This window comes from Balaenoptera musculus, chromosome 7 (assembly GCF_009873245.2).
Source record: "Balaenoptera musculus isolate JJ_BM4_2016_0621 chromosome 7, mBalMus1.pri.v3, whole genome shotgun sequence".
NCBI classification, from domain to species: Eukaryota; Metazoa; Chordata; class Mammalia; order Artiodactyla; family Balaenopteridae; genus Balaenoptera; species Balaenoptera musculus.
Genome location: NC_045791.1, coordinates 93,791,691 through 93,815,144, shown reverse-complemented (window position 1 = coordinate 93,815,144; position 23,454 = coordinate 93,791,691). Strand labels below are relative to the sequence as shown.

Genomic DNA, 23,454 nt, shown 5'->3' with positions numbered 1-23,454 from the left:
TGCCCTTCCATCCCTCCCAAACAGGGGGTGAAGGTCAAGCTCCCCCATTCCTGGCCCCTGCTTTCCTCCTGAGTTCTTGTCCAGGAGCATCTTGCTACCTCTTAGAACATAGGCTTCAGCTAGGTCCCCTCTCCCCCATCAGTTCCTCAGGTAAGTCTGAACTCCATGCTGGAGTTCCTACTAGAATATGATGTATTCTGCTGTAATAAGAACCTGCCCTAATAAAAGTATCTGAGCAAGTCGAACCTCTAGAAAGGGACCGCTGTCCTTTAGGGCAGGGGTGATTCTATTGCCTTGATTGCTCCAGGAGCCCCAGCTCTGCCCCTTACTCCCTCCATTCCCTGCCCCCCACCTCGATGCTGCCTTTGATAAGGAGAAGTTCTCACCAGCTCTCCAGGGCAGGAACTGCTGTTACAAAACTCTTCCTCCTTGAGATGGTAATGGGATGCAACTCTGGGCGGCCCTACCCCAAGAGGCGGTCCATGGGCTCTGGTCAGATTGACAGGGTTGCCCAACCGCTGCAGAGGCTTTGGCAGTCTGCGTGAGGCAGAGGGGACAGAGACAGCATGCATGCCTCTTTGGGACCACAAAGTCTGCCCTGGAGCCCAGCTAGGGCAGCTAATCTCCTTGTCATAAAGTGGGGCCCACACTTCTTCTGAAACAGCGTTGTCAAAAGCACCACAACTGGGTGACCACTGAATGACCATAATTCGTGTTAAGACTTCTTGGGCAGTCAGGGGATATGATCTTGTACCATGGAACTAAACAAGTCCTCATCAACTGTCTTTAATACTAAAGTCTAGCTGAGTAAGCACTGCATAGAGAGTTACCTAGATCAGCCCCTTCTTCTGGGTGTTCACAACTTGGGACCCATCAAGTCAGCATAGTGGTTGGAAGGGAAGGGCAGAGAGGCTCAAGCCTCCCCTCCTGCCCACCAAACCAGACAGCCTGGGGAGTAACTGGGACTCCCACACTCTCTTGGTGGGAAGGTACAACGTACAATCTCTTTGAGAAATAACTCAGCCATTTCTTAAAAGTTAAACATACACCTACCGTACCACCTTGCCATTTCATTTCCTAGGCATTTACCCAAGAGGAATAAAGGTATATGTCTACACAAAGATTTGTACACAGGTGAAGATGGGAAACTTATTTGTAATAGCCTGGAATTGGAAACAACCCAAGTATCAGCAACAGGTGAATGTGTAAATAAATTGGGATATATCCATGCAGTGGAATACTACTCAACAGTAAAAAGGAACTTGATATATGCTACAACACAGATGATAAAATAATTATGCCAAGTGAAAGAGGGCAGATGATAAGGAGTATATACAGTATGATTCCATTTATACAAAATTCTAGAAAATGCAAACTAGTCTCTAATGACAGAAAGCAAGTAAGTGGTTGCCCGGGGATGGGGAGAGGTGGGGGGAGGGAGAGATGACAAAGGGCACAAGGAAACTGGGCTGACGGTTGTGTCTATTATTTTGAATATGGTGATGGCTTCAGGGTGTATATTAAAGTCAAAACTCATCAGACTGTACTCATCAGGTTTATGTGAAGTGTATTATACATTAATAGTACCTAAAGAAAGCTGTTAAGAATGAAAGCAGACCTCCGAAGCAGACTGCAGACAGGAAGCTCCCATGTATCATGAAGGATGGGCTGGCTGAGAAAGGAGTGCAGAGGAGAAACGTCAGGGCCACTGGGCCTTATTCTTGGACAAGGACTTTGAGCCTGCAGGGACTTTAGAGAGGATGGTGCCCACTCCCTCATGTTACGGAAAAAGCCTGACAGCTTTGCCAAAGTCACCCAGCTCATCAGTGGGAGATGCAGGGTTAGGACCTCTTTCCTGACTGCCAGCCCGGCTCCTTCCATCCTCCACACCACGGTCTGTCCACTCAAGTGCTGTCCACCTTAGATAGCCAACTTCTAGAAGGCAGGACTGGTCAGACCAGAGGGCTGGGAAGGGCCGAGGGGAGAGCCGATCAGGTGGGGTGGGTGGGTCTCAGTCAGAGGACCTGGGCTTCTCTCCTCTGGGAGCAGGGTGGGCAGTGGCACTCCTTCTTCTTAAAATCCACAGAGCAGGCATGGCAAACCAGGCCTCCGCAGAGCCTGGGGAGCAGAAGCGGAAGAGTGGGTACGTGTGGGTGCGTATGGGGGAGGGGGTCATGGGGTTCGAGCATCTTTGTGTCCACCTGTGTGTTTCCCATCTCCCAGCAGAATGGCCCTGGGTCTGTCTCAGGAGGCCTCTCCTTTCCTAAAAGGGGTCCTGATGCCCCACCCCTCCAGGGTCCTCTAACTCCAAATGGCAGGTTCTCCGGACAGCCCACTGTCCTCTCTCTTGCTGTTTGTCCTGCCACTGTGTTTCCAGGGCAAGGTGAGGGAAGCAGATTCCTCTGTACAGGAAATCTCTTCCCAGATGAGATTAGCTGATCAGTTAATCAGTCTATTTGTGGAAGGGTTACCCAGTCCCATCTTCCAGATGCCATTCCTTGTCTGCCCCCTTTCCACTGTTCTTGTTCATGTCTCTGCAAAGTGTCGGGTAAAATGAGTAGCCAGCTTTAAGTGGCCTTTCATAAATGCCTATTTCCTGTGTCCCTCCCTTCCCTGGAGTGGGCAGGGGGCTGTGGGCTGGTGGAAACTGGGTTGTCCCAGAGGAAGGATTCTGTACCCCACCCATTACCTGCACAGGTACCGCCGAGACAGCCGACCAAAGATCTTGTTACAGACAACACAGCATCCAGGGCCCAAGGAAGAGAGATGCTGGACCTTCTGCCACAGGTTATCCTTCTCTCTGATGGGTGGGTGGAGGTGTACGCACACACACACACACACACACAGAAGATAGAAAGATGGAAATGCACAGATGGAGAGATGGAGAGGGACAGAAAGAGATACACAGAAACAAAGAAGAGAGGGAGTCACACAGAGATATACACATAAAGAGGCCAAAACAGACGAGAGACAGTGGAGCAGAAAGAGACACAGAAATGGAGAGGGAGACAAAGAGGGACAGAGAGACAGGCACTCAGAGAGAAAAAAAGGAAGTCAGGGAGTTGGAGAAGGAGACAGAGACACACAGAGAAGCAGACAGGGAGATCAATGTAGAGGGAGAGAGAAAGACACAGGGGAGAAGATGCAGAGACAGACAGGGACAGAGACACAGACAGAGAGGGAGACAAATATGGAGAAAGATGGAGAGACCAAGAAAGAGACATAGTGATGGAGAAAGACATGTAACATATGTAGTTACATATGTTTATGCTCCTGCAAAACTATCCTCACTGTTTTTTTAAAGAATGTTTAGTAATATGGGTTGTTCAACATTTTTATCAAAATGACATACACACGTACGATTTAAAAATTGAACAGTACAGAAGGGCTTATATCAAAAGGCAATAGATATACCTCCTTCCCATACTCAGTGGCAAACCACTTCTTACATCCTTTAGCTTTTTCTCCTTGATATTACTTCCATATTTACGTAATATGCTCATATTCCTCCTCCTTGATTTATCAAGAAAGAACATCTTCCATAGAGCTTCTTGATATCACAAGGAGTACATCCTTAATTAACTTCCTAAGAAGGGCAGTGTGGGAGGTGAATTTTATGTGACCTGTCTATCTGAAAAAAATGTCTTTCTTCTGTCACCTCCTCACTTGCTTCCTAGTTCGGCTGGATATAGAATTCTAGGGCAAAAGCCAGCTTTTCTCAGAACTTGAAAGCATTATACCATTAAGTCTTAACATTTGAGGATATGGGTTATTTATTACCATCCTCACTAACTCCTCCTCCTTCCTCCCAGTGCAGTTATATCCCCATTTTTGGTTCCTCTATTGGTTACTGTTGGAATTTTACAGAATATACTCACATGTTTATTTCTCACTCATTCTACTGACTATAGATAGCATCATACGACTGCCATTCTGTAATAAGATGGTGCCAGCATCCCTTCTCTTCAGCTCTCCTCCTTCTCAACCTCCTAACTTATCTATTCCTGCAACATCCAATGTGGTAGACACTAGCCACATGTGGCTATTTAGATGTATAGCTAACTTTTTATTTTATTTATTAATTTTTCAATTTAATGATTCTTTAAATTCTACAGTACTTTACAATTTTTAAAAGTTTCACACACATGATTTCACGTAATCCCATAATAACCCCCTTTAAAAAAAATCCCCTACCCCTATATTGTCCCTTCCCCCTTTCCTTTCCCCACTGGTAACCACTAGTTTGTTCTCTATATCTGTTAGTCCGCTTCTTTTTGTTTTATTCACTAGTTTGTTGTGTTTTTTAGATTCCACATATAAATGATATCAGGTGCATATTTAACTTAATTAAAGTTAAATAAAGTTAAAACTTCATTTCCTCAGTTGCACCAGCCACATTTGAGGTACTCAATCGCTACATGGGACTAGTAGCTACCATATTGGACAGGGCAAAATCAGGACATTTCCATCTTCACAGAAATTCCTACCGGATTCTGTTCTATACTTAATATTGTTTAGGTGGTAACATTTAGGTTTGTTCTATAATTATGATTGTTTTCTGTGCTTTGCCTTTAGGTTGATTCCAATACTGAAAAAAATCAGTGAATAGTATTTACATTATTAGACAATATATAAGCATATTGCATCAACTGAAGCTAAGATGTGTTCTATAACATTTCCCTTCTTGGAAATTTTTTGTTTTTCTAGGACTTTCTAATTGCCTTTCTCTGCTCTTTGCATGACTTGCCTTTAACATAGCCTAATCCCCCACGCCCCTAGTTCTTCATCATATCAGATATTCTTCTGATGCTCTTCTCCCCTGAGACCTCCCTCCTGGGCCCTCAATACTTCTGCTATAGCTTGAACTGACTACTTCCTGGGCTTGCTGCCCCCTTGTCATCTTGGGAATTCCCTTTTCTTCTCTCATGGGCTAGAGCTACTAGTCCCTGAATTCTGCATCTTCTCCATTCTTGGTTTATTTCCTTGTTTTTTTGGAGCACATCCTTAATTAACTTCCTAAGAAAGTCTGTGTGGGAGATAAATTTTATGTGACCCATCTATCTGAGAAAATGTCTTTCCTCTGTCACCTCCCCACTTGCTTCATAGTTTGGCTAGATATAGAATTCTAGGGCAAAAGCCAGTTTTTCTCAGAACTTGAAAGGATTACACCATTGAGTCTTAACATTTGTTGGGTTCTACTCCTTTTATAAGTGGACCTGTCTTTTAGGATATTCTCCTTATCTTTGTTTTACTGAAACTTCACAATGATGTATCTAGATGTAGTTTACCACCCACCCCTCTCCTTTATTGTGCTGGCCACTCAGTGAAATCTTTAAATCTGAAGATCTATGTCCATCAGAGCTGGGAAAGTGTCTCATATTTTTATCTGATAATCACCTCCTTTTTATTCTTTTCTTTTTTGGAATTCCTGTCAGTTGGAGAAGATATTAGAACTCCTAGATTGATTCTCTATGTCTCTATTTCTCTCATGTCTTCATTTATCTGTGCTTTTATTCTACTTTCTGAGAGACTGCATCATCTTTATCTTCTAATCCTAGTGAATTAAAAATAATTTCAGTGATCATATTTTTAATTTCCAAGAATGTTTCTCATCTTTTGATGGTCGCTTTTCACAACATCATGGAAGGTGGATCATTTTTGTTTGTTTGTCTATCTTTGTCACTCCCCTTTATTTTCTAGCCTCTCCTCAAATGTCTTGGGATCCTTGGTTGTCATTTCATGTTTAAGAAAGAGGCGATAAAAGCTGCTAGAGCTCCAGGGAGTAGAAGGGGATGATTGACTCGTAGTGTCCCTTTAGGAGAGATTGGGCAGGGAGCTACCTGCCACTCCAGACTCTCAAATGCCAGAAGACTCTGCTCTTTTATTTGGGGCATTCTTTAGAGAAAGACCTTTTAGTTATTTGCCTGGGTGATAGGCCCCTCACTGTTAGATGTTCTACAGTGGGGGAGGCAGGCAGAAAGCACGGGTTGTACACTGCTCTTTCTAATGACTTTATCAGTTAATTTTCCTGATTTCTGCCCCTCATCTCACTTCTGCCATCTGTGTTCTTGGTGTCTCTGGGCCCTGAAGTTCTAACTGGGGTTAAATCCAGTATCCACTTTTCCATCTGTTTTCTGGCTTCTGGAAATTAGCTGAAATCTCTCATTTGTGCTTGGCTCCTCCACCTTTCTCTCTGTTTATGTTTTATTCTTTTACAGTCATTTTAGTGAGATCTCAGGATGGAGACTGGATAACGTGTGGTCAGTCTACCATCTTGACACAGAAGTCAACCTTCATGCTCCATCTTTTTTTTTTTGCTTAAGGCCATATCTTCCACAACGCTTCTGGGAGGAACATTCTGTTATGTGGTTTGGGGCCTTGTGATGAACTTCTTTAGCACTAGGAAAAACATTTGTCTCTCCGGATGAACTGGTATTGCTGCTTTGAATGGACAGTGAAACTTTCTGTGTTTCCCTTTTCCATCCTGCTATCAAGATGTTCAGAGCTAAGTTTTAACCCTAATACTTCAGGAGTATATATTTTTCACCTTTCATTAAATCTTCTGTTTTTCTTTAACTATATATATATGTGTGTGTGTGTGTGTGTGTGTGTGTGTGTGTGTGTACATATACATATGCATGCACATATACAGAATATATATGTCTTATTGTTAGCTACCTTAAATTCTTTTGTGAGATACATAGCTAATTTTTTATTAGCTTCCTCCCGGTTGACAGCTCCTCAGAGGAGATTATTCCTTAAATTCTTTGTTCTTTCCAGGCTGATCTCTCCCTTTTCTCATCTTTAATCACTTGGATTTTGTGCAAGAGGATTTAGTCCTAGATGATCCCTCAGCAACCTTCCAATTCTAATGGAACCTGAGTCCAATGGTCTCCTATTTCCTGAAGGAGGTGAAAGTATAATGTATATCTGTGAATTATCTCCTCACTAGACTGAAGGGTAGAAAGCAGGTTTTACACATTTCATCCATCCTGCAGTGAGCTTAGTGGTTTGGGATTAATCCTGGTGAGCTCAGCCTCTGGAGCCCAGGACAGCTGACCCAAGATGGGCCACAGGCCCAATTGTCTGAGGAAGTCCAGTAGGCAGGCAGGTGTAGGACATGCGATTACCTCTCAGTTAACCTATGGGCTCCTTTCCCTTCTCCTAACCTTGGTTGGTGTGTGTGTATGTGGGGGTTGGAGGGTAGCTTGCCTTAGAGGCAGAGGACTCTATGCAACTTATATGCTGTGTGTCCTTGGTGGCCAAGTCAGCCTCTCTGACCCTCGGTTTTCTCATCTATAACATGGGCATAGGGACTTCCCTGGTGGTTCAGTGGTTAAGAATCTGCTTGCCAATGCAGGGAACACAGGTTCAAGCCCTGGTTCGGGAAGATCCTACACGCTGTGGAGCAAATAAGCCCGTGCGTCACAACTGTTGAAGCCCGCGTGCCACAACTACTGAAGCCCGAGCACCTAGAGCCCGTGCTCCACAACAAGAGAAGCCACCGCAATGAGAAGCCCGTGCACCGCAGTGAAGAGTAGCCCCCGCTCGCCGCAAATAGAGGAAGCCCGCGCGCAGCAACGAAGACCCAATGCAGCCAAAAATAAACACACAAACAAATAAATAAATAAAAGAAAAGAAACGACATTTAGGAAACTTAAATGCATATTCCTAAGTGAAAGAAGCCAATGTGATGCTGCGGAGCAACTAAGCCCGTGAGCCACAACTACTGAGCCTGCGCTCTGGAGCCCGCGAGCCACAACTACTGAGCCTGCGCTCTGGAGCCCGCGAGCCACAACTACTGAGCCTGCGCTCTGGAGCCCGCGAGCCACAACTACTGAGCCTGCGCTCTGGAGCCCGCGAGCCACAACTACTGAGCCTGCGCTCTGGAGCCCGCGAGCCACAACTATTGAGTCTACGTGCTGCAACTGTTGAAGCCCATGTGCCTAGAACCCGTGCTCTACAACAAGAGAAGCCCGCGCACTGCAACGAAGAGTAGCCCCTGCTCGTCACAAGTAGAGAAAGCCCGCGTGCAGCAACGAAGACCCAACGCAGCCAAAAATAAATAAATAAATTTATAAAAAAAAAAATGGGAATAACAGCAGGGGATGGCTGAAAGCAGAAAATGAGTTAGTACATACAAAAGGTCCAGAGCTGCTGTACCATGCCCCCTTGTGCACCCCCTCCCCAGTGTCCCACCCTTACTGAATCAGCTCCAGCACCCGCCTCTTCATGGCTCGGACCAGGTCCCGCTGCCCGCCAAGCTCCTCCTCATACACGGCACCCTTCCTTTCGGCCTCCCGTTGCTTCTGCTCCAGCTCCGCCTGCAGCCGGGCCCTCTCCTCCTGACACCTGGGCGCGGAAGGAAGACTGAGTTGTGAAGGGAAAAGCGCAGCATCTGTGTCTGAGCTGGGCTGGGCCTCTGCCTGACAGGGAGCCCCACCAGGGAAGCTGGTGATGCCCCCTGCAGCTGAAGTGAGCACACACACACGCACACCACACACCGTACATTCACAACACAGCACACACATCACACACTACACACACCACACACTACACAGCACATACAACATACCCACACCGTACATTCACAACACAGCACACACACCACACACTACACACACCACACACTACACAGCACATACAACATACCCATACTGTACATTCACAACACAGCACACACACCACACACTACACAGCACATACAACATACCCACACCGTACATTCACAACACAGCACACACAACACACACTACACACACCACATACTACACAGCACATACAACATACCCACACCGTACATTCACAACACGGCACACACACACCACACACACCACACACCGCATACCACACACATACCACACATCATAACACACATCACACACATGTACATAACACATACACACCCACCCCCACCACACACACACCACAGTGAACCAGGCACTGTGTGGCCTGACACCTATAGATTGACCCCTCATCAACCGTTCAGAGCAGTGAAAACAGGGCCTAGCCTTGCATGTTCCTTTAGAGGGAACAAGCCAACATTTTCATTTGTTTTCCTTCTTTTTCTTTCTTTTTTTTTTAAACATTTCCATTTTAAAATGTAATTTTCTGGAAAGGCATGTTCACAATCCTGGCAGCTCTCTGGGGGGAAGTGGGTGTCTGGGAACCCAGGCTGGACGGGCTGTGCCTGCTGAAAACATTTGTGGTGTTTGGGGAGAGGGAGTAAGTGGTGTACGATTTGAAATGACTTTTTGGCTTTAAAATATTTTGAAAAATTTCATTACATTGTCTCTTCAATTTAAAAAAGTAATCTTAAACATATGGCTTTCTTAAATTTCAGTTTCAGTTTGGGCTTGGAAACTCCTCAGCTCTATTCTTGCCTCTTCTTTTTGTCTTTAGTGGCTTCCTAGAAGGTTCCAAGAAATGTAATGGACTGGAAATAAAAAGGTCCCAATCCCAGGTCCCAGCCTCTTACTCCATTGCTCAGATGCTCAGATGGGTGGGTGTTGCAATGGTGGTGCCCATCCTGTGACCTCTGGATGCTCGCTCTCTCTCTCTCTCTCTCTCTCTCTGGTGCACGCGCGCGCGTGTGTGTGTACCTGTGCCCCCGGCTGAGTGTGTTTGAGGGGAGGAGGCTTGACAATGAATTGAGTTATAATTTTAAAAATTCTGCCATGTAGCATGCTGCAGGGAGGAAAGCTGAGTGGGCCATGAAATCAAACTGACACAGCTAGCCACCGAAATTCCAAAAAGGCCAGTTCCTGCAGCCTTAGGGAGACATGACTTCTAACGAACATTCTAGTCTTCAGCCTCTTCAGTTCTTTGTATTAGGATTTCATTTTCCTAAGCTAGTTTACTTGCCCAGGGATCCCAGGGTCTCTGGTGTGGCCAGGCCCTAACGTGCCCACTGCGGTTAGTGTGTTTCTTTGTGATAAACCAGTAAGATAATTGTGTGACAGTGACAAAGGAGGGGGCAAGATGCAGAGTTGAGGGGATGCTCAGGAGGTCTTCTTAGACAAGGCGACATTTAAGCAGGTCTGAAAGACGAGGAGGCAGCCGTGTAAAGCCAGCCAAGGGCACATGCAAAGTTCTGCAAGTTGGGAAGGACATGGCTTGTTTGAGGAAATGAAAGAAGGGCTAGCGACACTGTAGTTCCGTGAAGGGCAGGGCTGGGGAGGCAGAAGGCAAGGTGGGAGGTAAGCAGGGTCCCTCAGGGGCCCCAGAAGGAGTGGAGTTTGATCACAGTGCAAAGGAAGCCACTGAAGCATTTTAAGTATTTAAAGTATTTAAAGTATTTATGGGGGTGACAGACACTCCTAGGGCAGGCCGAAGAGGGAAGGTCAGTGTCCTAGCGCCCCACAGCCAGACAGCCGGGGAGTGGGTATCAGAAGCCCAAGTGTATTTTTATAGCCCCCAGCTGGTCTGCTCTGGGGCCTGCTGTGTCTCACCTTTGTGTCTAGCCTGGGGCTCTGCACCCCTGCCCACCTTGAGTCTATTCTCCACACCACAGCCAGAGCAGTCCTTCAGAAACCCAAGTCAGACTAGGAGAGCCCTCTGCTCCTCCACCACGTGGGAGTCTCTGCTCCAGCCACAGGTCTGCTTGTCCCCAAGCTCATGTCTCCTGGGCCTTTGCATCTGCCGGTCCCCCTGCCTGGAGCACTCCTCTCGAGATACCTGCATGGTCCAGCTCTTCCTGTGGTTGGGATTTCTGCTCAAATGTCACCTCCTCGGACAGCGCTTCCCTGACTCCAATTCTAGATGATTCTCCTGTCTCTCTCTCTCTCTAGTCCCCACAGGGCCCATGACCACCTGACATCGTATTTCTATTTGTTGATATTTTGTCTGTCTCCCTACATCTTCCTAGGTCTGTGAGAGCAGACATTGCCTGTTCTGTTCCCTTCTGTCCCCCCACGTGGCCATAGCAGAGGCACAGTAAATATTGTTCATTAACTGCCTGGGCCCCTGTGGCCCTTCTCTTCACTGGTGGTGAGATACCGTCATGAGCTCGAAGCCCACGGCCCCTTTCCCATGGGTGAGGGGTTTGTCTAAGTTCCCTGGATCCCAGGAGGCAGGGGACGCATTCTTGTCCAGGCCTCAGGGGCTTCTGTAACTTACCACCGCATTCCGATGATTCTCTGGTGGGTCCCCCCGGCCCAACCTCTCTTCCCAACTCCACACTCAGCCACCCACCCAAGGATCCACTTAGAGTCTAACAGGGGTCTTGAACTTAGCAGGCTCCTAACCCAATGCCTGAGCCTTCCCTGCCAACCTGCTCTGCCACACAGTGACTCTACCTTTCCAGTCGGTCAGGCCGAAGACTCGGAGTCATTCTTGACTTCCGTCTTTCTCTCACACCCCACACCCATCCCTCGGGAAGCCCGACCTCACGTTGGATCCAGGATCCAGCGGCTCCTTCACGCCTCCATTGCCACCAGTGCATCCCAGCTCCCCTTTCTCATCGGTCTCCTCGCTTCCACCCCTGCTAGCCTACAGACCAGCTCCACGGAGCAGCAGGCGTGAGTCCTTGAAGCACATGTCAGCCCAGAATAGGCACATCCACACAGACAGAAGGCAGATCAGCAGTTGCCTTGGGCTGGAGGGTTGGGGAGAGATGGGCAGTGACTGCTAATGAGTATAGGGTTTCTCTTTGGGGTGATAAAAATATTCTAAAATTGATGGTGGTGATGGATGCACAACTTTGTGAATACACTAAAAACCACTGAATTGTTTTTTTAAAGCAGAGAAACATATTTTTAACATGCAGTCACATCATGTCCCTCCTCTGCTCAGGACTCTCAGTGGTTCAAAGTCAAGTCAAAGCCAAGGTCCTTTTGATGACCTGCTAGGGTCTCCTGTTACCCACCTGACCTTTTCCTACATCCTTCCCCTCCTTCACTCCACTGGGGCTACAGTGGCGTCCTTGATGCCATGCCCATTCCCACTGCAGAGCCTTTGCTCTCGCCGTTCCCTCTGCCTGGAACATTCCTCTACCACATATCCAAATGGCTCAGACCTCAGTTCCTTCAGGTCTTGACTCAAATGTCACCTTTCCAGGGAGGCCCCCTTGGCCATGCCACCTCATCTAACATGTCACCTCTGACACTTCCCATTCCCCTTCCCTGCTTTATTTTTTTCTTCTTAGAACTTATCACAATCTGCATCCTATGTATTTTACTTGCTTGTATTTATCAACTGCCTCCCCCACTGGCATGTAAGCTGCAAAAGGGCAGGCATTTTATCTGTTTTGTCCATGAGAATATTTTCAGCACATAGAACAGGTCTGGCTCCGAGTGTTTGTGGAATGACCGAATGATGGACGGGATGACGGGGGCAGGACAGGGGTCTGAGAAACAAGGGCTCCCCCAGCCTCAGGGAGCAGCCTGGGGCTGGGCAGTCTCCCTGGAGCCTCCTGGCTTCTCCCTCCAGCCTGTCTTGATCCCCAGAGATGGCCTCGAGTGGGCAAGGCCCCTGCACTCACTTAGGGCCTGAATCATGGGATTCTTTGCTGACCAAACCACAGGACTCAGATGAGAGTCTGGTGGGAGGAGTCCCCGGGGGCCTTTTGGGGTTGGCTCCTGGGCCCCCAGGCCTCTCTCAGCCTATTAAGCAGGAAATAGACAGCTCTGTGATTCAGTCTGAATCACAGTTTTGCAGGCTCCCCTGGGGGGTCAGGGCAGGTGTCAGTCAAGCGGGAGAGACCAGGCAGGTGGGCAGACTGAGGCACGTGGAGACCAAGGGAGAGACACACAGAGAGACTGAGTCAGACCAAGGAAGATCTTTGCATGGTGTCATAATTTCTTTAAAAATAAATTATGACAAAGAAACTGAGACACGGAGAGACTGAGGGGGAACGTAGAGACAAAACATGCACTTTGGACCCTTGAGGTGAACGTGATGGTGGGAGGATGAAGATGCCAGATGCTGAGAGGGGCAGAGGGGAGAGACAGGAGACTGACACACCGGCACTGGGGATCCTGGCTGACAGGGCAGCTTGTAGGCCCACTGGTTCTGGACTCAGTTGTAGGGTCTGGATCTCAGCTCCTCTACTAACCAGCTGATGGTGGGTGAGTTAGGTGGGTCTTTGAGCCTTAGCCGCCACATCTATAAAATGGGGGTTCTTGGAGGACCGATCTCCTGAGATCGTTACCAGGAAGCACCTGGAACAGTGCCAGGGACATAGTAAGTGCTCAGCGATGATAGTTACGACTACTGTAACCAAGAGGGTGAAAGAGTGACTGTACAATAGGGAACAGGAAAGTAAGAGGCAAAGAGGGAGACTGAGAGAGATAGTGGGGCAGGAGTGTGGTGGGAGAGGGAGGCTGTGTGGACGGAAAAGAGAGAGGGGAGCCCAGAAGAGGCAGCAGAAAGGCGCAAAGGTGAGTGTGGGAGGGAAGGGAGGGATGGGACACATAGACCTCACCTGGGGCTATTGAGGGAGGTCAGCGAGGGAGGGGGCTGGCAAAGGGGAGGGGAGGGGAGGGGGGCAGGAGCACCCTGAGAGTGGGAACAATTTCCTGTATGCACGGCATGCCAAAGTTGTGCCCGCACAGGGCCTGGTGCACGGGAGGTGCTCAGAAGATGCTTGCTGGCGTGACCGTGAACGTGAGCCTCCTGCCCCCCTGGCCTCCTGGCTCCCATGCCCTGTGGCACTGGTGGTTGCCTAGGTTACCTGCTGAGCTGTTCCTGCAGTGCCTTCAGCTCCCCTTCCTGCTCCTTCAGCAGCTGTTCCTGGTGCTGGGCCTGCTCCTTGGTTTTCTGGAGCCCATGTCTGAGACTCTGAGGGCAGGGAGAGGGTAAAAGGAGGGGAAATGGAAGCTGAAGGAGGAGGGCAGAGACCCCAGCCCGGGGCCTGACCTGACAAACACCCCCGTGAGACCCCAGGCCATGTGAAACAGCCCTTGGGTGGGAGAGCAGGACTGGGGACAGCGTTGGGAGCTGTGGTGCTTGCCTCTGTCCCTGGGTGAGCCTGGAGCCACCATTTCCTCCTTCGCTAAAGGATGGAAGTTACAGACCTCAAGGATCTGGAAGACTCAGGCTAGGGAGGATGCTGAAGGAAGGCTTGAAAACAATTTGGGTGACCTTGAAGAGAAACATCTACAGGAGCAATTAGGTCGGGCCTGCAATAGCAGAACTTAGATATTGGGAAGAAACCTGCCAATAATGAGGGCTATGGAACTTGAGAACAAGCAACTGCCCCGAAGAACTGTTGGGAGGGGATTACAAACTCAGATGCCTACAGGGGCTGGGCAGGATGAACAAAGTGGGCCTGGTGTGAGGCAATAGGGAGAGGTGGGTATTGTGGTAAACTGAAGAATGCGTGTTCTTCATGTGATGAACTGGAGAACTTCCAAAAGGCATCCTCAGATCATAATGATCCTGTGTGGCCCAACGCAAATTGGTCTGTGGGCTGGAATGGCCCTGGGCCATCCTTGAAGACACCCACCTGTGGGCTAGGTTAGAGATAGGGAGCAGAGACAGGTACAGAGCTCAACTGCTCTCACCTTGACCACATCCTGCAAGGCCATCTCTGCTTGTTCCTCCCTCTTGGTTGCAGTGGTCTCTCCTATTTGCTCTTGGGGCTTCTCTGTGGTGGAGCCTTCCTTTGTTTCCAGGCCCTGAAGGACCCAGAACTCCCTCGGGATGCTGGGCACTTTCCCGCCCTGACGGCTCCCTGACACTGCATCCCCTAACATCTCTTTGGGGCTGGAGGCCAGCAGCCTATGGATATGACTCCTCTCTGCTTCCCCTTCATAAGTCCCATCTATTGTTCTCTGGCCCTCTGCACTCAGCAAAACCCCCCTGCCCTCAGCCTCTGTTCCTATCACCTCCTTCAGAGTCCCTTTGGCCCCTTTCCCCTGTCCCTGGATGCTAGGTGTTGAGTTCTCCAGGCAGATCCCCGTCCTTGGAGCTCCTTTCTCCTGGTTTTGCTGAAGTTCCTCCCCCTCTAGTTCCCACATGCTCTGGGGAGGCCCAAGCCTCCTGGGATCTTCTTTCTTCTTTTCCAAAAAGAGGGGCTGATGTTTGTGTTGCTGGGCCCTGGGGAGTCCAGCCAACCTGTCTTCCCTGGGTGCATCTCGCAGAGAACTGGCTTGCCTGGTATGTGGTTCCTCTGGGTGGCCTCCTGTGGGGTCTCCATATGTGGGTGAGATCTGCAGAGAAGCCACAAACCCATCATCCCTCTCAGCACCAATTCACCAACCTGGTGCATGGGAGAGGCCACAGCCCTAATCCAGTGGGTTTGCTAAATATATGGATTCCTGGTCCTCCCACTGCTGAATACTGATTCAGCAGATCTGGGGTAGGGCCCAGGAATCTGAATATTGAAAACACCCCAGGTGACCTAAGGCCCAGGCTTTGATCTGAGCAGTGCTTCTCAACGCCCTTTCCTTCCTCGCCTCTTGCTGGCATCCTTCTCCCTCCTTTACCTCCATCTTCTGCATCGATCTGATTTCCCCTTAGTTCTTCCCACCACTCTCCTCTGATCTTCCCCCCTGAACTTGACTCCTCTGTGTTTCCGTTTTCTGGTCTGTAAAATGGGAGTAATAATACTTCCTTATAGGGTTGTGGAGAAAGCTTAAATAGACCGACAGCCCCTAAAAGTCACCTCTGTCAAGAAGCCTTCTCTGTTCTCCCACGTTCCTGGGCGTGTCTGGTCACTACACTTAACTTGTGTTGCAATGCGTTCCTTTGGGGTCTGTCTCCCCAGCAGACCTGGAACTCCTTTAGGTCAGAGACTGAGTCACAGTGTCTGCACCTGGGGCCTGGAAGCTGGCGGGGGTGCCAAGCTAGCTTGTGGAAAGATGACAACCCCAAGCTACCGCTTATTGGGCACGTAGTAGGAGCCTTGCTCTGTGCTGCACCTGGGCTGTCTCAGTGCATCCTCACGATGCCCCCGTGAGGCAGGACAAGTTACGTGCCCAAGGACTATGGTTAGTAAGGCATGGGGCTGGGATATCAGCCAGGCAATCTGGCTCTTCAATCGCTCCCTGAATTGAACTGAGATGTTTGCAAATTGTCCAGCAGAGGTTGTTTCCCTGGGCTGTTTCCTGGAAGCTTCCGGTCACCCTCCCCAACCTTCCCTCCTCCCAGGGGCCCCAGTGGCGCCTGCAGGTGCTGCCAGTGGTTCCCTTCTCTCCCTGATACCCTCACCACCTTACGAATGTGAGCCTTCGCTTCTGTGGCTCCCTAGCCCCAGGTCCACACGTTGGCCTCTCCCTCTCTGTCCAGCTGGGTCAGGGCTCAGTTACTTCTCAACCTGAGGGTCCCAACAGAGATAGAGAAGAGGCAACTAGAGTGAAGGTTGGGAAGAGGCACCTCCTTAGGGGAATCTTTGATCTTTCTGGGTCTTCTTCCCTGGGTCCAGTTGGAATTGGAGCAGCGGGATCTGAAAGTGAAAGAAGCAGGGGGACCCTGGACCTCTCTCCAGCAGTGGTCTTGGTCCTCAGATGCAGGATACCCCATCTTTCCAACCACCCATTCATCCCACCACCCATCCCACTTTCCTGCCCTTCCACCCTCAGGCATGCATCCTTCTCTCCATCCACCCATGCATCCCACCCTCCATCCGTCCTTCCATTCCATTCCAACATCCCAACATCCATTCATCCTTCTAACCGTCTACCCCAACCATCCAACAACTCTTTAATGAGTGTGTCTTCTGTGCAGCACCATGGGACATCCTAAGATGACACTGGGAAAACAGAAGGCTAGGGAGGTGGAGAATCGGGAGTCAGGGAGTAAGAAGGGAGGGAGGAAAAGATGGGGCTGGGGGTTGAGGGCTTGGGGTTAGTTTGGGTGGGTGGTAGTAATGGGAGCAGGCATTGAAAAGAAGCTTCCCTCCACGCTGCCCCCACTCACTCTGAGAACATGGGCCAGGCTCCATCCAAGTCTGGCCGTTGCAGGTCCAAGTCGAAGGTCACCTCGTTGAGAGCATAGAGGGAATCCAGGATGTCTTCCTGGAGTTCAGGGCACACCAGAGGGCTCCGGGGGCCATACCACTCCCTGTGTTAACAGGGAGCAGCACCCTTGGCCTTCGGCCCTGGTGCTATTGCCACCCCCGACCTCAGAGAATCTACCTCCACTGCACACCAGAGTGGGATGGTTCCCCAGACAGGGTTATGGTCCTTGGGGACCAGGAGGCCAAGCATCATGATGCTACCGGGACTGGGGTTCTAACCTCCCCTTTGCCCTTTCTTCCTTGGCTTTCCCTTTATGACCCTTATTTTAGTCATCTTTCATATCAAACCATCCTTCTAGGGGTAAAGAGGAATCTTCCCGAAGGAGGGTCACGGGCTCGGATGGTATCAGTAGCCCCACCTGGTTAGCTCTGGGTTCAGGAGGCAGAGCTGCAGGGACTCGGCCAGCTGTCCGTGGGCAAGACAGAAGCGGATGAAGGCTCGGCCTTTTCCCAGCGGGGTCTTCAACTGCACAGCACACAGACGACAAGTGGGGGCATGGTGGTATTAGGACACAGAGAACGCAGCCAGCACAGAGGGAGAAAAGCTAGAATGAGTGGTGCATGAGAAAGAGTGTCCTGGGACTTAAGGCTGTGGGAGGAAAGGGGGTGACCGGAGGGGTGTGAGGGCAGGGCTAACAACAGGTGAGGACCAGGTGAGGGGGACTACGGTCAGTGGAGCTGGGATGGGTGAGAAAGGAGCCTCGGGCAGGCCGGTGTCCCCTCCGGCCACCGAGCCATCCTCGTCAAGGACCTGGGGGCAGGACCCCATCGCACCGAGGCCAGCCCCCCTGCCACCTGGCCCTGGATACCTTGTCCTGTGAGTGGACAAAGTGGACTGGCTCCGTGTCCCCCCGCTGCCGCCACAGGGCCGTGCAGAGGAAGTCCCAGTAATCCTTCCGAGGCCTCAGGAAGCTCTTCTGCTCTTTCTGGTCAAACTGGGAGCAAGATGAGGGAAAGGAAAGTGTGGAAATGTTCCCTCCTAGAACACTCTGTGTTCCAGCACGCTGAACAGTATAGCGGAAAGGGCTTGTGCAGACAGGCCCACTTCAGGTCCTGGTCTGCCCCTACTGGCTGTGTGACCAGGAGCAAGCTGCTTGACCTCTTTGAGCTTTCAGTGTTCTCATTCATTCATTCATTCCAGAAATACTTATTGAGCACTTACTATGTGCTGGGCCCTGTTTTAAGCTCTGGGGTTACAGCAATGAACAATCGGAATAAGCAAAACATATAGTATGTTAGATTGCGCTGACTGATAAGGAGAAAAATAAAGCAGGGAAGGGGAGTGGAAAGCGCATGGTGTGTGCATTCATGTGTGAGATGTGTGGCCTGTGGGCTTGTTCTGAGAGCCAGAAGTAAAGACAGGCATGGAGTGGGAGACCCAGGTGTCCTGCCTCCCATGTGTGGTGTGTATGTGTGGTGTGTGTGTTAAAAATGTAGATTAGGGTGGCTAGAGAAAGCCTCACTGAGGAGGCTCTCTTCAAGTCCAGATCTGAAGGAAACGAGAAAGGGTTCCATCCAAATTTCTGGGTGAAGAGCATTCCAGGCAGAGGGAATAGCAAGTGCAAAGGCCCTGAGGCAGGTGCTTTTCTGCTGTGCTTTAGGAAGATCAAGGAGGCCGGTGTGACTGGAGTGCAGCACATGAGGGGCAGACTGGCAGGAGACCACACAGGCACACAACATACACCACACACACACAAACCTCACACACATGCACACTCACACCACACATGTACATGCACATCGTCAGAGAAGTAGGAAGGGTATGTGTGTGTCTGTGGGGGGGGGGACGGGCTGGTCATCAAGCACCTCAGGGGGTTAGAAGGAAAATTAAACAAGATGGGCACGTAAAGGGTTTAGCTGGGCACATAATACGTGCTCAATAAAAGCTAGTGATAGTGATGACTGGGGCTCTAACCAGAAGCGAGGAAGGCCAGCCCGAGGACATCTGTGCCTCTGAAATTTTTGTCTTTAGAGCAGGGTGACTGCCCCCAGCCCCACCCAACCCTGCCCCAGCCTTGTCCCACCTCAATTCCCAGGCTACAGTGACAGCCTCCAAGAGTGAGGTTAGATGTCAGGAAGGGTTTGCCGATTGACAGAGATGAGGTAGTGCGTGGTAACGAAGAGAGGCAGTGGCTCTTCCCTCAGGATCTGGGAAAGCCCATTCGGTTATTGGTTATTGGGACCTGGAGAGATGGGAGAGAGGGGGGGGAGGGGAGGGCCCTACCTGCAGCAGTTGCTCCAGGCAGCCACAGAGTCTGTGCAGTTCAGCACTGGCGTCTGTCACCGGCTGCCGCCCACGCCCATAGCCCTGGAGGATGGCAGAGATGACAGCTGTGGGGAGGATGGTGGACATCAGACCTCAGATGGTGAGGGCTCTGAAGGAAAGGCTCTCAAGACCCCTCACCTCTCCCCCATTTCGGTCCCAGAAACTCTCTCAGGACACACTCACCCTTCAGGTCACTGGTCATCTTGAAGACAGCCCCTTCTTCTGCCATGAGTATTTGGAAATGACGTGATTCCTTGCGGGTCTAGAGGCCAAGAAGGAGCCTCTGGCTTCAGCTGCCCAGCTCTCTCCTTATACAAAGGAAGAATCAGAGCCAAGAGAAACAATGTGACGTCTCTAGGGTCACACAGCGAGTTCACTGGTAGGAGAAGACCCAGCTCTTTCTTGTAAGGCAGGGCGGGAGGATGATGGTGTGGTCCCCACCTACGGAGCCGTTCCTGGGTGCCAGGCCCTGTGTCCTGTGCCTGACATCCTTGTCTTATTCAGTCCCCATAATAACCCTGGGAGGTTATTAACTCCATTTTATACCAAGAGAGGGGGGCTTAGAGAGGGTAAGCGTTTTTTCCAATGTCACAAAGTTCTAAGTGGTGAAGCTAGAAGTGGAACTCAGGTCCCTGTGCCTGCAGGGCTCATGCTCTCAGCCCTGACTGGCTGTGAGCAGCCCTGCTAGTGCTCGTGTGTGCAAGCCATGTGGACGCTGGGCTGAGGGGCTGTCACCCCCTCCCCCCCAGGGGGCCTTGCCAGAGCAGTCGTCATCCCTGGGACACACATTCATCCTTTCCTGGGCCCCAGCTGCATGGAAAATGTGTGTTCTCTGAGGAAAAGGAGGCAGAAGTAAGGCGAGGCCCCAGAGTCGGGCCTGGGCCAGAATGCTGGGGTTGTGTAGGGAGCAGGGTTTTAATCCCACTGCTCTCTCCCCAGTGAATCTCAGCCTGTTCCTCCCACAGTGGGTCCCGGGGCTCAGAGAGGAATACTGTGGCCCCTGAGGGCCCGTGGGCTTGTTCTGAGACCAGAAGTAAAGACAGGCATGGAGTGGGAGACCCAGGTGTCCTGCCTCCCATGCTGTGGTGGCTGGAATTTGGGAGTGAGTGGGAGTGAAGGAGCGCTGGGACACAGAGGAGGGGAAGGGAGAAGGAAACGAAGGTAAACAAGGGAGGGTGGGTGGGGAATGGCATTCAGGGAGCACAGTGCTGGGAGTCAAGAGACCTGGTTCTCCATCCTGGCCCTGCTGCTGGCTCATTGTGTGACCTGGGGCACATCCTTCGCTTTTCTTGGGTCTGGATTTCCCCATCTGTAGACCAAGGGGTTGGACTGAGGGTCTCTGCCGCTCCTTTTAGCTCAGATGATCTATGAAATCCACAGACATCTAGATGGACCTCCTCCCCTTCCTCATCTCTATCCAGGATTCCTCTGCCCTTGCTCCTGGCCACCCCCAGACCCAGGGGTCTCCTTGCTACTCACCTGGGAAGGCCTGGCTGGTTGGGGCATGGAAAGCAGAGCACTGCAGCCTGAGCCTGTCATTTGTGACTGAGGGCTCTGCACAACCTTTTCCAGAGTTCGCTGCCTGCGAAGTGACTCATGCCCAGCCCAGCACCCTGGAGGAGGGGGAAATCTTGCTCAGAGCAGGAGGAGCGGAAGACTGTGGGGCAGAAGTGGTAGAGGCAGGATGGAGGGCACCAGGGCACAGTGGTGAGATGGGGGATGGTTCCTCTTAGGCAGACCTGGGGTAGGTTCGCTTGTTGGCCAAACACAGACTGGGACCCAGACTCACCGATGAGGTAGTGGCAATTGTTGCTCTGCGAGTTCTCTCCCCTTCTCATCACGGTCACTTGCTCTTGTCTTTCTTCCTTATCGCCACCAGGTGGCACAAAGAGACTATGAGGCTGTCCTACCTTTACTGTCACTTGGTTGGAGTGTGGTGCAGGTGTGGAGGGGAGGACAAGGGTCCCACCTCACGTCTCCCTCCTCCTCCCCATCTCTTCTGAGGGGTCCCGGTGAGTGCTGGTCACCAGTGCCATTCCCCCAGTTCTGGGACTCACCGCTGAAAGGTTGAAAGTGAAAGTACTGGTGAGATGCTCTGTCCAGGAAGTGGCCCGGTGGGTTGCCCAGGCGGACTGTGGCCCTCCCACCCTGGCTGTGCTTTGTCTCCTTGAGGCTGGGGTCTTTCCACTGTTGGTTCCCAGGGCCTAGTATTGGGGGCAGAGAACAGAGGAGCAGGCATCTGCGAGGACTACCCGTTTCACAACCCCCCAGGAACTGCATGTAAACACTGGAGCACGCGGTACCCATGCCTGGCTCTGTCCTACCACGGGGACTGCCTGCCCGTCTGTCTCTCCTTCTCTGGGACTTGGTCTCCCGCGTGCAGAGGCTGCGTCCCCCCTCTCTGTCCCCCGTGTCCCCGTCTCTCCCTCATTATCTCTCCTTATCTGCTTCCTGCCTCTCCCGTCGCGTCCGCTGGCGCGCTCTCTCTCTCTCTGCCGGTCCGCCGCCCCGGTCCCGAGACCCTGCGCCGCCCCTCCCCGCGCCACCGCGCCCTCGGGTCTCCCTCCTCACTGGCTGCGTCCGGGCGTCCGCGCCCGTGTCACCGCCCCTTGCCGGACTCCGTGCTCCCCCGCTTCCTGGAGCTGCGGGCCAAGGAGGCTCCGGGAGGGGACGGGCTGGGGGTGTCGCCGTCCCCCTCCCGACGTCGCAGGCTCCCTGGGCCGAGCGGACGCCAGGGCGAGGGGCTGGCTGGCGCCCCGGCCGGATGGGCTGCACCGTGAGCTTGGTGTGCTGCGAGGCGCTGGAGCCCGGGCCTCCCTGCAGCCCCCAGGCCCCGGGGAGCCCCCCGGCCCCCGCGCCGCCCAAGTGCCGGGAGCCCCGGGGCTCGGGCCGCGCCGAGAGCAGGCGGCTATTGCTTCAGGTAGGGCGCCGCGCGGGGTGGGTGGCGGGCAGAGCCCGGCTCACCTGAGAGGTAAAGAGCCCCGCCGGGAAAGCGCCAGACAGCGGTCGGGGGGCTCTGGAGCCAAGACCAGGTGAAGGGGCAAGCGAGTTAGGCCGAGGTCTCACCTGGCTGTCTTGTGCCCTTGGGAAAAGGGTAATGTAGGGCCTGAGTCTTAAAAGGACAAATAGTTCAGCTGAGGTTTTAGGAGCCACCCAAGAGGGGCAGGGCTGGGCTTGCAGGGAAAGGCACTGAAAGAGTGAATTTCCCCCGACCTGGTCCAGGAGTTGACTGTGTGTCCCACAGGTAGCTGGGGCTATTGCTTCTGACCAGGGCTCTGTAGCCAGGAGGGAGGGGACCTTCTGAGTAGGAGGGCCCCATTAGAGCCAGGACTGACCTGAAGATGGTGGGGGAGCTGGACCCTCACCCCTGCATTCTCTGTTCTGGGTAAGTCTTGGAGCCTTGCGAGTAGGAAGCTGACGCAAAGGGGTGGGAATAGGCCGGTGCAAGGAGGCAGGTGTTTGTTCTGGATGAGGCACCTGTCTGTGAACCAGCAGACTTGGTTTAGGTGTGGGCATTGGATTTCTCCAAGGAGGAGGAGTGGGGGAGATATTTGGGGTTACCAGGGACAAGACAACCCTGCTCTAGGCTCCCTGCATAATCCCAACCTACCTTTCTGTTTGGGGGCTGTGAAGGCTGCAGCCTCCTAAGATTTGTTTGCTGTGTGGAGTTTGGATTATGCTGGAGTCTTACCTCCCTCCCCCTGGGGCTCACAGAGTTTGGGCAACTCAAAATGTATGGTGTGGCCACAGCCCTTCCCCTTTATCCTCCTTCCCTGTGGCAGCCAGTGAAACCAAGCGTGCGCGCGCGTGTGCGGGCGCGTGCACGCGTGTGTGTGTGCGTGCGCGCACCAAAGTGACCCCCCCCCCCACCCCACTTGACTGGATGTCCCTCCAGGTCATAGATTTGGCATATTTGTGGTTGTACTCCACAGTGCCAGGCATAGGGCTACACTTATAAAGCGAACTCTCTCCTTCCCAAGCTCTAGCTCCGGTCCTCACCACGATGACCGACCTCAGTGAGGGACAGGCTTGGTGGGGTGTAGTTGTTGACTGAGTCCTCACAGTGGCTGGTGGCCCAGGGATGATCCTGTTGGAGGCTTGAGCTTAGCTTTGGGCCCCGGGGGAAGGGTGAGGCCCTGGGTGTGTCAGCTGGGCATCCCAGACTACCGCCTCTTGGTCCCGCCTCTTGGTCCCGGCAAAGGGACAGAGAGTGAAGGTGACATGGCAG

At 51.8% G+C, this 23,454-nt stretch overlaps 1 protein-coding gene across 3 annotated transcripts; it reads right to left on the bottom strand.

Moving 5' to 3' along the window:
- Nucleotides 1-1,336: 1,336 nt before the first annotated feature.
- On the bottom strand, nt 1,337-22,035 carry RUFY4 (RUN and FYVE domain containing 4). Of its 3 annotated transcripts, XM_036857380.1 has the most exons (16): nt 21,798-22,035; nt 21,284-21,430; nt 21,016-21,091; nt 20,706-20,839; nt 20,451-20,535; nt 19,410-19,534; nt 19,185-19,291; nt 17,770-17,895; nt 17,320-17,426; nt 16,861-17,004; nt 16,318-16,387; nt 14,505-15,152; nt 13,673-13,779; nt 8,206-8,352; nt 2,690-2,800; nt 1,337-2,118 (listed from the first exon to the last, which is right to left on the bottom strand). In XM_036857380.1, the coding sequence occupies exons 6-16, from the start codon at nt 19,453-19,455 to the stop codon at nt 2,016-2,018; spliced, it is 1,716 nt and encodes a 571-aa protein (XP_036713275.1). In that variant the 5' UTR covers nt 19,456-19,534; nt 20,451-20,535; nt 20,706-20,839; nt 21,016-21,091; nt 21,284-21,430; nt 21,798-22,035; the 3' UTR covers nt 1,337-2,015. The 3 variants fall into 3 exon arrangements, with proteins under 3 accessions (XP_036713275.1, XP_036713276.1, XP_036713277.1); XM_036857381.1 differs by lacking the exons at nt 20,451-20,535; nt 20,706-20,839; nt 21,798-22,035 and having other exon boundaries at nt 21,284-21,596; XM_036857382.1 differs by lacking the exons at nt 21,016-21,091; nt 21,284-21,430; nt 21,798-22,035 and having other exon boundaries at nt 20,451-20,591; nt 20,706-20,720.
- Between the last annotated feature and the right edge of the window lie 1,419 nt (nt 22,036-23,454).